Source organism: Sciurus carolinensis, chromosome 17, assembly GCF_902686445.1.
Source record: "Sciurus carolinensis chromosome 17, mSciCar1.2, whole genome shotgun sequence".
NCBI classification, from domain to species: Eukaryota; Metazoa; Chordata; class Mammalia; order Rodentia; family Sciuridae; genus Sciurus; species Sciurus carolinensis.
Window position 1 is genome coordinate 23,335,940 of NC_062229.1, and position 16,809 is coordinate 23,352,748.

The 16,809-nt window shown below is 36.1% G+C and overlaps 1 protein-coding gene across 1 annotated transcript in view; it reads left to right on the forward strand.

Moving 5' to 3' along the window:
* Positions 1 to 16,809, forward strand: part of Map4 (microtubule associated protein 4) — a 114,820-nt gene that overhangs the window by 12,444 nt on the left and 85,567 nt on the right. The window contains 1 exon segment of the mRNA XM_047532339.1: positions 3,604 to 3,672. Within this exon segment, the coding sequence (XP_047388295.1) occupies positions 3,604 to 3,672 (69 nt within the window).

Genomic DNA, 16,809 nt, shown 5'->3' on the forward strand with positions numbered 1-16,809 from the left:
GCATTTCTCTTATTACTAGGGATGTTGAACATTTTTTCATATATCTGTTGATTACTTGTACATCTTCTTCTGTGAAGTGTCTGTTCATTTCCTTAGCCCATTTGTTGATTGGATTATTTGTATTCTTTGTGTAGAGTTTTTTGAGTTCTTTATAGATTCTGGAAATTAGCGCTCTATCTGAGGTATGGTTGGCAAAAATATTCTCCCACTCTGTAGGCTCTCTCTTCACATTTCTGATAGTTTCCTTTGCTGAGAGAAAGCTTTTTAGTTTGAATCTATCCCAGTTGTTGATTCTTGCTTTTATTTCTTGTGCTATGGGAGTCCTGTTAAGGAAGTCTGATCCTAAGCCAACAAGTTGAAGATTTGTACCTACTTTTTCTTCTATAAGATGCAGGGTCTCTGGTCTGATTCCGAGGTCCTTGATCCATTTTGAGTTGAGTTTTGTGTAGGGTGAGAGATAGGGGTTTAATTTCATTCTATTGCATATGGTTTTCCAGTTTTCCCAGCACCATTTGTTGAAGAGGCTATCTTTTCTCCATTGCATATTGTTGGAACCTTTGTCTAGTATGAGAAAATTGTATTTATTTGGGTTTGTGTCCATGTCCTCTATTCTGTACCATTGATCTACCTGTCTATTTTGGTACCAATACCATGCCGTTTTTGTTACTATTGCTTTGTAGTAGAGTTGAAGATCTGGTATTGCAATACCCCCTGCTTCGCTCTTGCTACTGAGGATTGCTTTAGCTATTCTAGGTTTTTTATTCTTCCAGATGAATTTCATAATTGCTTGCTCTATTTCTGCAAGGTACATCATTGGGATTTTAATTGGAATTGCATTGAATCTGTATAGCACTTTAGGTAGTATAGCCATTTTGACGATATTAATTCTGCCTATCCAGGAACATGGGAGATCTTTCCATCTTCTAAGGTTTTCTTGAATTTCTTTCTTTAGTGTTCTGTAGTTCTCATTGTAGAGGTCTTTCACCTCTTTTGTGAGATTGATTCCCAAGTATTTTATTTTTTTCGATGCTATTGTGAATGGGGTAGTTTTCCTAATTTCTCTTTCTGAAGATTCATCACTTATGTATAAAAATGCATTGGATTTATGAGCATTGATCTTGTAACCTGCTACTTTACTGAATTCACTTATGAGTTCTAAAAGTTTTCTGGTGGAATTTCCAGGTTCCTCTAAATATATAATCATGTCATCAGCGAACAGGGATAGTTTGAGTTTTTCTTTTCCTATTCGTATCCCTTTAATTTCTTTGGTTTGTCTGATTGCTCTGGCTAGAGTCTCAAGGACGATGTTGAATAGAAGTGGTGAAAGAGGGCATCCCTGCCTTGTTCCAGTTTTTAGGGGGAACGCTTTCAGTTTTTCACCATTTAGAATGATATTAGCCATGGGCTTAGCGTAGATTGCCTTTATAATGTTTAGGAATGTTCCCACTACCCCAATTTTTTCTAGTGTTTTGAGCATGAAGGGATGCTGTATTTTATCGAATGCTTTTTCTGCATCTATTGAAATAATCATGTGATTCTTAACTTTAAGTCTGTTGATATGGTGAATGACATTTATTGATTTCCGAATGTTGAACCAACCTTGCATCCCTGGGATAAAACCCACTTGATCGTGGTGCACTATCTTTTTAATATATATTTGTATGCGATTTGCTAAAATTTTGTTGAGAATTTTTGCATCGATGTTCATTAAGGATATTGGTCTGAAATTTTCCTTCCTCGATGTGTCTCTGTCTGGTTTAGGTATCAGGGTGATATTGGCTTCATAGAATGAGTTTGGGAGGGTTCCCTCCTCTTCTATTTCATGGAATAGTTTGAGGAGTATTGGAATGAGCTCTTCTTTAAAGGTTTTGTAGAACTCGGCTGAGAACCCATCTGGTCCTGGACTTTTCTTTGTTGGTAGGCTTTTGATGACCTCTTCTATTTCATTGCTTGAAATTGGTTTATTTAGGTTGTGTATGTCCTCCTCGTTCAGTTTAGGTAATTCATATGTCTCTAGAAATTTGTTGATGTCTTCGAGGTTTTCTGTTTTGTTGGAGTATAGATTTTCGAAATAGCTTCTAATTATGTTTTGTATTTCACTCGTGCACATTACCTTATTTAAAAAAAATTTTTTTTTTTTTGTAGATGGACACAATGCCTTTGCTTATTTATTTTTAATGTGCTAAGGATCAAACCCAGTGCCTCACGCATTCAAGGCAAGCACTCTACCATTGAACCACAACCCCAGCCCCACATTACCTTATTTTTAGACTTACTGTACAATCTGGGCATCGTGGCACACACCTGTAATTCCAGTTACTCAGGAGACTCAGGAGACTCCTGAGGCAGGAGGATTGCATATTTGAGGTCAGCTTGGGTAGGATAAAGCTCCTACCTAGCTAGCATATGTGCTGTGGTTTCAATCTCTAGTAGAACCCCTTCTTGCCACCCCCAAAAGATTTACTACTCAAGTACAGTAATCAAGCTATTGTTGTCTTAGCAAAATGTATAAACTTATAAATAAGTGGAAAAGAATAGAATAGAAAGCCTAGAAGTAGCAGCACAAATAATATGCTTAATGGGTTTTCCATAATGTTGCACTTTTACACAGGGTATTCAGTATACTAAAGATAGTCTTTTCAGCAAATGATGCTGAACAATTAAGTATCCCTATGTAAAAACACAAAACTAATCCCACAGCTTATACTACATAAAAAATTTAACTCTGATAGTATCATAGGCCTTAGTGTGAAACTTAAGTTATGAAAGCTATGAAACTTGTAGAAGAAAAAAAATCCTGTGACCTGGAGTTTGGCACATTTCTTAGATACCTCATCAAAAGCACAATCCATGAAAGAAAATGTGATAAATTAGACTTATAAAAATTTAAAATTTTTGCTCTTTGGATAAAGATCTAAGGATACAGTTAAAATCGAAGTACAAGTTAAAGACTAGGAGATAATATTTACAACATTCAAAGGATCGATATTCAGAATATATAAAGAATTATCGAGACTCACTAATAAAAACTCAAGCAATCCAATTTAAAAATATGACCATTCTGTTTTCCGAAGAAAATAATTGAATGGCAAACAAATACATGAGACATAATTATGTTCTATCAAAATAACTTAGGAAAAAAAACCTTTTGTTTCTAAAAGTGGTGTTAGAGACCTCCATGTAGCCCTCAATTCAGAAACAATGAATGGCGTTCTAGATTTTCTGAGTGGGAACTATTTCAAATGGTCCTTTGTCCTCAGAACATTTGATTTGAACCACAGATCCTAAACCTGTGATGTTTCATGATGGTTTTACTGAATTTAATGTTTGCTTTTGATCATTAACAGAACAAAAAGATGTGGGCTTGCTTTGTAGACCTTTTCTGTAGGGTTGGTACCTAAGAGTTTGAATAGGGGAAGAATTAATCATTCAGTTCTGTTCTGTTTCTAAGTTTCTTTATACTGAGGCTTTAAATTTTGGACAGTTTTATGTACTTTAAACTAATGTTATAAAGACTGACAAAAATTCTAGTAAAATAGTACGTGGGTCTGTTTTTCATTTTTCTGTTTGTTAGTGGGTAATTATTCTTTGTAATTGTTGCAGGTACTCCATCTTCTAAACCAACAGTGTTAGCCAATGGTGACCATGGGATAGAAGGGAATGACACTACAGGTAAGTGATTCCCAGGATTCTTCAAGTATGTAAGTGAAATATTCATAGTGAATACCTTGATAAATTCCATTGAGGAGGGTCATTAGTGGAATATATGAATTAGTTCTGAGAGTATCATTTTTGTTGGTCATCAGAAGATCTACCATATGAAATTTCTAGCAATGGAAAGAGATTAATTTCCTTTGATATTCTTTGAATATTTGTTGGAACTGTACCACATGAGAATTGGATCCATCTTGACGGATGTGGTGGCCCATGCCTGTAATCCCAGAGATTTGGGAGGCTGAGATAGGAGGATTACAAGTTCAAGACCAGCCTCAGCAACCAAGCAAGGCCCTAAATAACTTAGTGAGACCCTGTCTCAAAATAGAAAATAAAAGAGACTTGGGGATGTGGCTCAGTGGTTAAGCACCTCTGGGTTCAATTCCCAGTATCAAAAAAAAAAAAAAAAAAAAAACAATTGGAATTGGATCCATCTTAAAAATACTCTTACTGATGCAGAATAGTCATCATCAGATTATGTTATATGGGAGGCATTTGGCCTCTACAATTAAGTCAGGTCTCTTCCCTGCACCTAATTTGCTTTCCAAAACTCAGTATTAGCAAACCTGTGAGCCCTAAATTACAAAGTATTTCCTTTGTCTTTTGCCCTCTGTTTTTCCTTTGTCTTTCCCTTAACTGTTCTTTTTGAACTTTATCCCTAATTTTAACTCCTAGCCTACTGCTGGGGCTTCGGTATTCTTTTAGCTAGCACCAACCACATTTCCTGTGAGTCCTCACCTCATAATCAACACTTACCTGGAGCCCCAGTGTCTTTGTAGTAAGGAAAATTCTCAAACTCTTAACAGAAATCTATCTATAGGGAGATACATATTATGTAAGTGTTTTCTTAGGTAACCTACGTGAGAGTTATGGGTTGTATTTTTATAAATAACTACACTTAATTTGCAGTTGTGATGAGGCTGATACTGTTGATCTGCATGAATTGACTTCTTGTGTTCAAGCACTTTGCACTTGGCAGCAATGTGTGCTCCTAACTCTGAAGTTTAATGTTTGATTCACATTAATGCAGTGGAGTCAAGCACTAGACATTTTCCTATTTTTTTTTTCCTTCTGGTATGACTGCCTCAACCACAAGAAGACTTTCCTTGAGCCACTGTAGGGTTGTTCAGTTTCTGAGACTTCTAAGAAACCTTGTGTTAGCAATAGTAGTTATTCCAGGATTTACTCTTTATTCTATGACCTTAAGTATACATACATACATACCACTCAGAATTATTAATGACTAGGTCCTATTTGTTGTGAATGTTGATTTTACCTAGTGACATTAACATTCTCACTAGCACCTCATAAATTACTCTTTAAGAACTAGAAACAACCAGAAATGCTACTTCACCTTCCAGTTTTTGTGAACTGACATTTTTGGTTTTTTTTTTTGATAATTGTAGTCATATGCAATATTGAATATTTCTGTACCTGCTTTGAAAGCAAACTTATCTATGTGATTTTGTTTTAAGAAAATACTGATGCAAATATCCCTGTGATTAAAGAAGAAGCTTGACTATGAATTTTTTAAAAATGAGTAAATTCAGCTTTCTTTAACCACGAGACAGTTCCAGGGGAAGATAGGCTGAAGGGGATCAATTTGACTAACCAATTGGAAAGAGTGGATGTCATTTTCACCTGAAAAAAAAACAATTACCAAAACTAGGATGTGTTTCTTCCACCAGGTTGTCAAATCTGACCAGAAGAGACTCAGTCTCTTTGCAATAGTCTCCCGACTGCTTAGTCTAAATAGTGGAGGGTGATTGGGGGGGGGGGGGGGGGGGAGGAAAAAAACATATACAGCTTGACCCTTACCATTTCAACTTTCAGTTCCCTGATTACAAAAGCAAATAATTTCTTAAATGAACTGCCCAGTGGCATTGTGAGATCAGGTCTTTCTACTCTAGGAGATCTCTCTACTCTCAGGTAGATTTAGGCTGTTTAGGTTCTGAATTTGATTTTTTGACTGTAGTAAAGCAGATATTTTACTGAAAGTATGCATGTTTGGGGAGGGATAAATGGGGGGTGGTGAACAGGGCATGTTTTGGGAGCATGTGTTGACTTGATACTAATTTTGCCATTCACTAACTAGAGCATCTAGCTCTGTGCCATTTTGAAAATTCCTGTTCAGTTTCCCTCAGAATATTATTTGTAATCCCCAGAGCAGACCAGCTCCACTAATAGCATAAAGAGGTTATGAGCATCTTGCTATGTTGAACTTGCTGTTTACTAATGATCTGTGCTTTTCCGTCCTTTTCCTTCCCTCTCCTACTTCTTCCTCCCTTTCTATTTTTCTCCTCCTAGAAACCTAGAGTGTCTGTCAACACTGGGGCTGCTGCAACACCAGACCAGTGATCTTTCCTAAGCACCGTTATACTTCTAAAACCTTCAGCATTTTGCAGCTTTGCTTTTCCTTCCTGGACACCATGTAGAAGACTCTGAGGGTAGTTCTTCAGGTCCTATTTCTGCTGATGCCTGAGTAAACCACCTGCTTCTTGTGTTCTGCAGGGCTTGATGGAACCTCCTTTCCTTTTGTGAGCACAATGTGTATGATGAATTCTTCTTAATTTTAGTTATTTTATGAAGGTCATCTAATGTTTTATTTATCATTCTTTTAAAATTTATTTTACCATTTAATTCAATCTCATATTTTTCTTTAATTTAAACATTTTTAGTTGGCCTTTCATTTGGTTTTTGAATATTCAGTGTGAATCAGGATATTGTAACACCAAATGAGAACATGTGCTTTTCATAAAAGGGTTGAGGCCACCAGTACTGCAGTAAATTTCCCTTTCCTGTCCCTGCCTTTTCCCTCTGTGAGCTTGCTTTTAGTAATGGGTCATCTTTCAGGCTACCTATGTTTCTCTTCACCTTCACAAAATCTTAGTAGTGATAGCTATTTTAATTTAAAGTTTTCTAGTTTAGAGTAGCTCTGATTAAACTTTAAAAAGTATTTCTCCAAATTAAATCATTCTTTGTTATTTACAATTTGGGCCCAAACTGTTTTTACATGAAATTATTATTTATTGGTCTAGCCTTAGATTCTTCTGAAAATTTGACAGTATTGTTGTATATTCATTTTTTATAACCAAGATTACTTTTAGAACATCATCATGAACTATCAAAACAGGAATTGAGAAGTTAAAGAAAATGAAACTAAGTTAACAGTGTTTTTTAATCCTGTATTGTTAGAAAACCAGGATGTTGATAAGGATAAAAAGTAGCTGCTTCTGTGACAATACCAGAATGAGAGTAAACTGCAACTGATTTAACCAATTATAGCAGATTTCTTATGGAGTGTGTGTGTGTATGTGTGCGTGTGGTTTTTTTAATGCAGTGCTGGGCTCTTGCATGCTAGTCAAGTGCTATACTAATGAGTTACTCCCTCAATCCCCAGTTTTTATTATGTGTTTTTCTTTTCTTTTCTTTTCTTTTCTTTTTTTTTTTTTTTTTGAGATAATGTCTTGCTATGTTGTCTAGGCTGGTCTAAATTGGGCACAAAGCAATCCTCCCACCTCAGTATCCTGAGTAGTTGGGACTAGAGGCATGCACCCTTGTGCCTGGCTTCTAAAGAAATTATCATCTGGTTGGACTCACACTGTTCAGGATTAGTATCTCCTTGAACTCTGGAAGTACTCATCCCCCCTACCCTCTGTACTGGGAATTGGATCCCCTAGGGGTACTCTGCCTTTTTATTTTGAGATAGAGTCTCATGGAGTTGCCAAAGCTAGCCTTGATCTTGTGATCCTCTTGCTGCAGCCTCTCAAGACAGGATCATAGGCATGTGCCACTGTGCCTGTCCTGGAAGTACCTTTTGTATGCAGCATCCCAGTAGGATTGGTGGATCACACATGTACACTTGTGTGTACAATCCTTTACCATGAATAGTTAGCATTTACATTCACAAGTTGAAGATTTTCTCAGTGATACTTTCTTATTTTTTTCATTCCTAATTTTTTCAAAACTGATAGGTAAAAACATCTAGACCCCTTTAGGATAAATACTATGGAAACATTGCAAGAGTAATCTTTGATTGGATTTTTAGAAATGGAATTTAAATTATGGACCATGTTTTGACATCATAGAGTAGTATAAGATCGGAAATAATGCAGTACTCTTCTTAGTGTTCTGTCCTCTTGCTGATTATGCAGGTGTTTTAAAAAATATTTTAAAATATATTGTTATGCAGGTATTTTTAATCTTCAAAGTACTGATTGTTTCAGACTAAAAAATAATTGGCACCATATTCTGAGGAAGATAGAGTTTAGTTTTAGGTCCTCTCATACAAAACAACTTTTTTTTTTGTGGTGCTGGGGATCGAACCCAGGACCTTGTGCATGCAAGGCAAGCACTCTACTGACTGAGCTATCTCCCCAGCCCACAAAACTACTTTTGAGAGGGAAAGACTAGAGAGTATTGTTGAAAGCTTAAAGAAAGTATCATGAAAGCTTAAAGAAGTGCAGTGGCTTCTAGAATTTAGGAAGCATTCCATTCCATTTCTTTCTTTCTTTCTTTCTTTCTTTTTTTTTTGACAAAGTCTAATTAAGTTGCCCAAGCTGGCCTTGAACTTTTGATCCTTCTGCCTCAGGCTCCCAAGTAGCTGGGAGTACAGGCATACACTACCATGCCTGGCAAACATTCCATCTTCTTCAGGAGTGGTCATAAAGTCTGATATTTCTGCCAAGAATCCTTCCATGGGTTCTAGACAGAAGATGCTTGAGGCAGGCACATTTTAAAGACAAGAGTTTGGGCTTATCTTCTAAGTAGTTGGTAAAATATGAAAGCCCCATAGGAGAGCACACCATCCAAACAACTCTTTCCCTTTGGTGTGCATTTGTTTAATAGTTGGTTTTTAAGGGTTTTGACCAACTAATTCAAAATCATGTTTGACTTCTTTTTGTTGCTTCTAACCAGTCTCTGTAGCTTGTCTAAATGGGTGGGTAAGTAGAAAAGCCTGGTTGCAGCTTTCTGTTGAACTCATACTTCATGATTGACATTGATTTATTTCACTTTTCTTTCCATTTGGTTATGTTTATTTTTGTTTGAAAATTTTTTAATGTATTTTCTTTATGAGTTTATGGGTTTGTTGAACTTTTCTACTAAAAACCAGCTAAAATTTGGTATACTTTGTTAGTTCCATCTGTTTCACTTGGATGTTTAATTTTGAAAGAAATAATGTAATGATTCACGTATAACTTCATATGAAGTAGTTAGTCCCATTTTTAAAAATGCCATATTGCCATGATTGGTCATAGACCAGTGGCTCACTATTTCACTGGTAAGGCAGCCAGACTGGACAGGGCTGCTTTGTTGAAATATGACTTTTAAAAAATATGCACATGCTCTCTCTCTCTCTCTCTCTCTCTCTCTCTCTCTCTCTCTCTCTCTGCCCAATGTTAAAGATACAGAACTTTGTTTTTAACTAATATTTTTTATAACTTCATTCGTATACCTAAGTTTGTATTTTTTGTGACTTTAGAATTTAATAGTTTGTATATTGGGACATTTTAATGTGATCATTGTTCTAAATAAATTACACTAATAAACATCTTACATTAACACCTTATGGACTGGATTTTGGTTGGGGTCTTAATTATTGAAGTATAATGTGACTAAGATACTAGTTTGGTAAATAAAGACTGTTGAGGCCTGAGTTATCAGTCTAAAACATCTTCTAAGCACATAATAATTCCACAATTATTTCCTTTTCTTGGCCACATTGTCAGTTTTTTATTCTTTAATATAGACTCCATTTTATCTAGAATTTGTAAGAGTTAAGGTGGTCAAACAAATATTGATATTAATAGTACCTGGTGAGAAAAACAATTGACAGAATGGCAAAAAGGTCTTCCAGAAGGCAATTTCCCTGACATGTCAATTATCACTAGATATTTTCTAATACTACATTTATGTTTAGTCCAGTTAAATTCACATTGACAGTCTTCTGAAGTGTCTTCTGAATTCTCAAGTAAAATTTGCTACATTCAATAACATTTAATTTTGTAACTTTATTTTTCTGATAATCCAGACTGCTGTATCCAGGAAGAATTCAACAGAGTGCCCAGTTCCCTAGCCATTCTGAATCAGTGTTTCTTTATAGCACATCAGTTTACAAATGTAGTATGTTGACTGAATTAGGACATCGAGAAGATTCTAGGGTACTTTGCTTAGTATAAAACTGTTTTTTAGCTGGGCAGACATTTCTTATTACTAAGAAAGATCAATGTAATATTCGTGTATTTCCTTTTATTAAGAAAACACAATAATCTATTTAGGTTGGAAGCAGAATTTCAGTGTTGTAAAGAATAATTTACAGTCCTAACTTTCTCATAGGTACCCTAAAAAGATTAAAGTTACTCCTGATGGGGCCAGTACTTTCATATTGTTCATGTATTTGTTCTTTAAAAACACACATACACACACACACACACACACACATCTGCGCACACATATATATTTAATTATTTTTATGTGATGCTGAGGATCAAATCCAGTGCCTCACACATTTGAGGCAAATGCTCTACCACTGAGCTACAACTCCAGCCCCCATGTCTTTATTCTTGATGAAGGAGGAAACCCAATTACATTTGAATTATTCCTCCTTGTTGATTTGATAATATGCCTGGGCTGGAAGACTAGGGAGTGTACCAGGCAAAGACAGAACTGGTTGGATGGGGAAAGAATGTTATGTGTAACACTGGACTATCCTTGATTTTATGTTAATGCTGTTTCCATTATAGTGAAGGCTTAACAAAACTTATTTGGGAAATAAACCTCTGTGCTACTGTGGCAGTGCACAAAGTGCTCTATAAATGGCATCATTACTGGTTGTTTACACTGTGGTTGGAATAGGTAGTTTCTTTTTTATTATGATAACTGTTCTGAATGTGAGGTGAGTTCAATCCCTAAGGTCATAGTAGCTATGAAACAGTAAAACAACTTTGTTAGAATGTCATGGCACTAAAATTATTGTATTTACTTCATCACTGTCTCCTGTACCATCAGATAGGATGCAAAGGATTTAGCATAAAAGAAAATTTGAAAGCACTGGAAATCTGAAATCTTTACAGATAAATAAATCTGTGGTATGTTAGAGCTTTTGAACACTGTTAAAATCAAGTTGACATCGTACTCTATAATAAATGAAGTACAAATATAGAATTGCACATGATGCTTCTAGATGTAGACATATTAAGATAATCCGGTTCGGGGTCACAGGGACACTAAGCCTACTGCCTGGACATCTGCTGATCATGCTTTTCACGGGTGATGCTTTCTGCCGCTGTGGCAGCAGGTGAGAGCCCCCTGTCTCAGGAATGCAGCTTTCCTAGGACCAGGGGTATTGCAGGCAACAAGGATCGTTCACACAAGGATCTTTCACGCCTTGCCCCTCTACCACCTCTTCCTGAATATGGAGGGAAAGTTCATCTTGGGCTGATACCTGAGGAATTCTTCTAATTTCTTTATCCTAAAACTGGTGTAACAGGACCCTACATGCTTGGAACTGGGCTTATCTTATATTTTCTGTCCAAAGAAATATATGTGATTACCCCAGAGACCTTCTCTACTATATCAGTAGTAGGGTTACTTGTCTATGTAATTAAAAAATACAGTGCCTCTATTGGAAAATTTATTGATAATCTCAATGAGCAAAAAATTGCCCAACTAGAAGAGGTGAAGCAGGCTTCCATCAAACAAATTCACGATGCAGTTGAGTTGGAGAAGGCACAGCAGGCACTGGTTCAGAAGTGCCACTGTCTTTTTGATGTCCAGAGGAATAACATTGCTATGGCCTTAGAGGTTACTTATCAGAACGGCTACATAAAGTATACATGGAGGTAAAGAATCGCCAGGATTATCATATCTCTCTGCAGAATATGAGGCATCGAAAGGAACAGGAGCACATGCTAAACTGGGTGGAGAAGCACTTGGTAAAGAGCATCTCTGCACAGCAGGAAAAGGAAACGATTGCCAAGTGCATTGCAGATGTCCAGCTGCTCACAAAGAAAGCCCAAGCATAGCCAGTTATATAAATGTATCTGTCCCAGTTGGAATAGCTATAAACAGTTGACTGAGTAAATGGAAACTAGTCTGTATTGCTCTCTATTGAAATTACAGTTACCTTTCCTAATAAAGAAAAGTTCAAGTTTCTTTTCGTGAGAAAGCTAAATCTGTTGTCAGTCAGATATTTCTCATCATTACTCTGCATTTTGAGTTGTTCTTTGATCACTTTTGAAAAAGCAGTTTGCTTTTATTAAAACATATTGAAAGATTACCAAGTTACAATTTAAATTTATAATTAATTCCATCATCTTACAATAAAGTAATGATTAAAAAAAAAAAAAGATAATTCTTCTTTGCCCCTCAAGTCCTGGAAACAAATCTTTCATTTTTTTGAGCGGTGGGGGTGGTGGGTACTGGAGATTGTACCCAGAGGTGCTTTATCATTGAGCTGCATCCCCATCCCCTTTTGTTTTTTATTTCGAGACAAAGTCTCACTAAGTTGCTGAGTCTGGCCTTGAATTGCCATCGAACTGCCATCCTCCTGTCTCAGTCTCCCAAATCACTGGGATTATAGCCTGCACCACCATACCTGGCTCTTAAACTTTAGTTCTCTACTTTATTTTTCAGAGATGAATCGATGTTGGAGACATCAGTAACATTCTAGCACCTAATACTTCTTAAAGTTTTTTTGGCTAATGATTTTCTGATAAAAATTTAGAATTTATTTTCAGAAAAATCCACATATATGGGCTAGGGTATAACTCAGTGATAGAGTGCTTACTTACAATGTACAAAGCTCTGGATTCCATCCCCAGTACTGAGGAAAAATAAAAAACAACCACATATACTGTTAACTTGACTTGAGAAAGTTAACTTCTAAACTTTACTGCTAGGGTCTTTAGGGCTTTTTAAAAACTAGCTCCTAGACTGAGCTTAAAAATTTTATGCAAAGCCTTTCATTACACTATGAGCTATTTGCTTTTAATTTCTATTGGAATTTTGTGTTGAATATGACAAAATAGCTTCTTCCTGAGCTTTAGGAAACACACACACACACACACACACACACCATAACTTTGTTCAAACAATTTTCTTTGCTTTATAAAATGAAATTCCACACTTTGCCAAAGGCATATGCAGATATAGAATAATTTAACTTATTTTTTATTATTTAACTTATTTACACATTAACTTATATACACTTCCATAAGTCATATGTTAATATATTCTCCCCTTTTGAAAATTTAAACCATTATAGAACCATATATTATCACAGAGGATTTTTACTCAGAACTATTAATATTCACATACCACTAATGTAAATTGATTTTGTATTTTTACATGAGTCCAGATTTGAACAGATTTCCATTTGATATAGATCCTTACTAAGGATAAGTATCAATTTTATAACACATATATAGAGTTTGTGAAGCTCTTAGAATATATAGCAGTATGTCCATTTTTCATTTGATGAAGTTGAAATTAATAATGGTACTTGACATTGAATCTAGTCTGAAAACAAGCCCTCTGAGCTTTCTGCCACAATATGTCAGATCTTAGTGGATCTTTCTAAGTGCTAACTAAGCATCAGAAAGGCAGTTGGAAAGAATATATCTTTAAAGGCCTGTTTTAAAGCCTGTCTTATGATCTACTTTCTGGGAGAAAATCCAAACTTTGCATGTAGATAAGTTTATTTTGGGAAGCAATCCCAGAGAACAAGAAGGGGAGACTGGGGAAGGAGGAATTGTAAAAAGAGGGAAGGGCAATAGTGAAGTGTTACTGACTCAATACCGTGGAAAAAGGGAACATAACCTCCTGGGATCTTTTGAGGAACTGTGTAGAATGTGCCCTAGAATTGTCCCCCTGAGCACCAGCATTGGGTAATGTTTATTCATCATTTGCCATCTGTCATTGGTTACCTCTCTTATACTTTTGAATTTGCACTTGTTTAGTGTCAGGCTACAGACATCTCATCTCTGCTGACAGTGAATGTTTGAAGCAGAAAACTCTGGCCTGGTAGAAATAAAGCATTGTCAAGTCACACCTATGTGCATCTTGATGCTGCACCATAGCTAGAGTAAACAGTAAACATGAAAGTGTGTGAGAGGGGCACAATAGGTGACCAGTCAACCAAGAGGCTATTTCAAACTGAGGTTTTGTTGACATAAGATTTGTCTGATTATGCCTTCTGCAAAGGAGGAAGTTGAGGATGATATCCTTGAACACTATACAAGAAAATTTGAAGGAATTCCATTATCATTGCATTAATTCTTAATTGTTAGAAACTGTAGAACTAGCCACACAAGTTAGTTTTAAGATTTACTCAACTAATATTTTCTTAAGTCAGTTTCAGTAGTTGTCTTTCTAGGAATTTACCCATTTCATCTAAGTTATATAATTTGTTGACATGTAAATTGTTCTTAGTGTTCCATTATAAGCCTGTTTATTTCTATAAGATTGGCAGTGATGTATGCTCTTTTATTTATGGTTTTAATAGTTGGAGTTCTCACTCCTTTATTCTTTGTAATTTTAGCTCAAGGTTTGTCAATTTTGTTGATCTTTTTAAAAAACCAATTTTTGATTTTTGTTGAGTTTTCTTTATTTTCTCTTTCATTTGTTTCTACTCTATTCTATATTATTTCCTTCCTTGCGCTTGCCTGCCCCGCCCCCCGCCCTTTTCTTTTCTTTTTTGGTACTGGGGATTGAACCCAGAGGCACTTAATAACACTGACCAATATTCCCAGCCCTTAACAATTTTTTTATTTTGAGACAGGGTCTTGCTGAGTTGCCGAGGTTAGCCTCAAACTTTTGATACTCCTGCCTCAGCCTCCTCATTAGTTGGGATTACAGTTGTATAACACTATACCTGGCTTAATGTGCTTTTTAAAAAAGTGATTTTTCCTTAAAATCCCATATGCTTTTTTGCTGAAAAGGAAAAAAATTCACCCTAAAAATCTATGTAGAATCTCAAGGTTCCCTAAATATCCAAAACTATCTCGAAGAACAAAATGGGAAGTCTCACACTAACTGATTTCAAAAGTTACTACTATGCTTCAGTAATCAACAATGTAGTGATGGCTTAGAGGTAGACATAGAGACCAAGGAAAAGAATAGATAGCACAGAAGTAAATCCTCATATATGTGGTCAGATGATTTTGGACAAGAGCAACAAAACTGATCAATGAGAAAAGGATAGTCTTTTCATCAAATGGTGTTGGTAAATCTGGGTATCCACATACAAAAGAATGAGGTTAGGCCCTTATACCATGTACAAAAAATAACTTAAAATAGATCAAAGGGCTAAAACTAAAATTTTCTTGGGAGAAAACATCGGAGAAAAGCCTCAGGATATTCGATTTAGTAATGTTTTATTGGATATGGCATTAAAAACATAAATAACAAAAGAAAAAGTAGTGATAAGGGGTTAATCTCCAGAATATATAAAGAATTCCTATAGTTTGCTGGATTGGTGGTGTATACTTGGTTCTGGTGGCTGAGGCAGGAGGATTACAAGTTCAAAGCCAGCCTCAGCAACTTAGCAAGGCCTTGTCTCTAAATAAAAAATGAAAAGGTCTGGGGTTGTGAATCAGTGATTAAACACCCCTGATTTCAATTTCAGTTCCTAGTAACTGACCCCCAAATTGTACAACTCAAAACCAACAAAAAACTTGATTAAAAAGTGAGTGAAGGACTTGAATAAATACTTCTATCAAGGAAATATTCAGATGGTCAACAAGCACATGAGAAGATGCTCAACATCACTAATCATTAGGGAAAAGGAAATCAATACCACAATGAGATATGACTTCATACTCATCAGGATGGCTAGTATACAAAATGAAAACAGACATTGATAAATGTTGGTGAGGATATGGAAAGATTGGAAAACTTGTGCCTTGCTGATGCAGCCACAATGGAAAACAGTGTTGTGGCTTCTTAAATAATTAAAAAGACAAGTACTTTATGATCCGGCAATCTGACTTCTGCTTTTACCCCTAATATAATTAAAAGCAAGAACTTGAACAGACATTTCACCTATGTTCATACATGTATTATTCACAGTAGCCAAAAGGTGGGAGCAACCAATGTGTCATCACCACATGAATGGATAAACAAAATGTTATACGTCCATAAGATGAAATGTTATTCAACCTTAAAAAGGAAGGAAATTCTGACTGCTGCAAATGGATGAACTGTGAAGACATTATGCTAAGTGAAAAAAGCTAATCAGAAAAAGACAAACGTTACCAGGCAATGGATTTCTTGGTTCTTCACAAAAGAAAGTTTTTAGTTGCCAAACACAGGTAGAATAAGAATAAAGGGTTTATTAAATGAAGTGAAAATACACTCGAGAGAGCATGAAGTGAGCCATCCCAAGAGAGACCGTGTGACCCAGCATTTTCCACGTGGTGGGTTTTTATATTCGTTAAGCCTCCTTCCTTGGTATTATGTATTTGGGGTAATTATTGTAGTTTCCCACCATCAGTGTTCCTGTGCTGATGTAGTCATGTTGGAAGATTTCCCATCAGTACCTAATTGAAGCTGGGGGTATGGGGTGGCACTGCAAACTTGAGTGTAAATGATATTAGAATCAACCCGGGGTTAACCAAAAGACCGTGCCTCAGTGCTCTGTGCATGCTACAAAGTTGGGAAGTCCCTTAAGCCATTTGCACACGTGGTTTCTTTAGTTTTAAGGAGTAGTAGTTGACCGGGAAGGTGGAAGGCAGTTCATGGGCAGGTATTCTGGCACCCAAGGTGGGTGATATTTCCTTACTCAAGATGGAGTGAACCCCATTCTCACTCTCTCAACTCCTGTGCTCATGTCTTATCTACTTACATATTCTTTTTTTTTTTTATTGTAAACAAATGGGATACATGTTGTTTCTCTGTTTGTACATGGAGTAAAGGCATACCATTTGTGTAATCATAAATTTACATAGGGTAATGTTGTTTGATTCATTCTGTTATTTTTTCCCTTTCTCCCCTCCCCTACTTACCTATTCTAACAACAAATGCTATATGATTTTTCTATGTATACGAGGTACCTAGAAGAGTCAAAATTTGTAGAAACAGCCTGGAAGAATGGGT